The sequence below is a fragment of the Solanum pennellii genome, chromosome 1 (assembly GCF_001406875.1).
Source record: "Solanum pennellii chromosome 1, SPENNV200".
NCBI classification, from domain to species: Eukaryota; Viridiplantae; Streptophyta; class Magnoliopsida; order Solanales; family Solanaceae; genus Solanum; species Solanum pennellii.
In genome coordinates this window covers 20,414,025-20,415,636 of record NC_028637.1, presented here as the reverse complement: position 1 = coordinate 20,415,636, position 1,612 = coordinate 20,414,025, and the positions used below count along the sequence as shown (strand labels likewise).

Sequence of the window (1,612 nt, the reverse complement as noted above, 5' to 3'; positions counted from 1 at the left end):
ATTATCACTGCTTCTAGCGCCTCAACACCCAAACTCTCCTCAGTTCGCATCTCCGAGCCACTCTCACTTCTATAAGTCATAGAAGATACCGATTGGACCTCACCACTCTATTTTGTGGACCTACAAACGTCGAAAGATGTTTTCTTATAGTTAAGTCTGAACTTCATCTGTCCTTTCTCCATGTCAACCAAAGCATGAACCGTGGAAAGGAATGGTCTCCCAAGAATGATGAAAACCTCAAAGTCAACCTCACAATAAATAATAAGAAAATTGACTCGGAAAAAGGAATGACTCCACTTTCTATAACACGTCATGGAGCACTCTAATAGGCCTTTTCAAAGTTATATTCGCCATGAGCAACCACATCGTAGTTGGTTTTGGATCACTCAATCCCAACTTCTTGTAAATGGACAATGGCATGAGATAGATGCTAGTACAAAGATCACATAGTGCCTTGGAAAAGTGCAATAATTCAATGGTAAAAGGGATAGTAAAAGCACAAGGATCTTGTTTTTTATACTTAAGGGATCTTGTAGCGATAGCAGTACAATGTTGCAACTTCTCTACATCCTCAAAACTCACAGATCTCTTCTTTTTAACCATGTCCTTCATAAACTTCGCATACCCAGACATTTGTCTAGATCTTCTATTGACGAAACATTGATGGAAAGTTGTTTTAGCATAGTGATGATCCTGCAGTATTTTACCTCTTTGGTCTTCTTCGCTAATCTCTGGTGAAAAGGGGGCGGAGGCCTAGACAAGGGAACCACTTTCTCTGTGACCCAGCCTCATTATCGGGCTCTCTTCCCTTCTCAACCACATCATCATCTTTGCTAGTATCAATCTCCACCTCATATGACATTTGGTGGATCCATGGTTTTCTTACACCCGTGAGTAGTGACTGTCATACAATGCCCATCAATTTTCAGATTTTGGATAGTGTTGCTTGGAAGAATGCCAAGTTGGTATGGGTTTATTGTGGAAGACAACTGTGTCATTTGTTGCTCAAGATGCTTTATGGACACTGCATGTCCGTCAACTTTTAGCCATATACAATAAAAGTCATTCTGCATTTCTCTAACATTCTCATCAGTCATATTGAATCTTCTAATCATCTTCTAAATCATATCTTCAATTCGTGACATAATACCTCCAGCTTCTGTAGGACCAAAGTCACGATTTTGGGGAGGAATATAAGGTCCAACCCTATCGTTTTTATTGCCATAATTTATCTGGTTTGGTTTTTTTGTCACGATTGTAGATCCCACCTCGGCAATATTGACCCTCTTGGTTGTAATTCCCATAGTTCCAACCTTGATTTTGCATGACCTTGGCGCCAATTATCAATATTGGAACCTTGGGTGTTAGGTCTAAAACCCCTGTCTGATCATTTACTACATACACATCTTCCTCATAATAACACTTCTCAGTTGGTGATGGAGTTCTAGTCAAGTAGTTCATTACATTTACTATATCAGCACCCCCGCTCACATGGTTCAGTACCAACTCAATTCTTTTCTCATTTATGCCATCTCCTCATGTAAGTCATTTGCAGATTGTTTGCCTGTAGCTTGGACTGCGAAGGTGTTTCTCCCATTATCTAATTTTCTAG

The 1,612-nt window shown here is 39.9% G+C and overlaps 1 protein-coding gene across 1 annotated transcript; it reads right to left on the bottom strand.

The window, feature by feature from the left end:
• Positions 1 to 300: 300 nt before the first annotated feature.
• LOC107018434 lies at positions 301 to 633 on the bottom strand. Its single transcript, XM_015218920.1, has one exon. The coding sequence runs from the start codon at positions 631 to 633 to the stop codon at positions 301 to 303; it is 333 nt and encodes a 110-aa protein (XP_015074406.1).
• Positions 634 to 1,612: the final 979 nt, after the last annotated feature.

Coding starts and splice junctions, on each gene's coding strand:
- LOC107018434 (XM_015218920.1), bottom strand. CDS start 633: ATGTCTGGGTATGCGAAGTTTATGAAGGACATGGTTAAAAAGAAGAGA.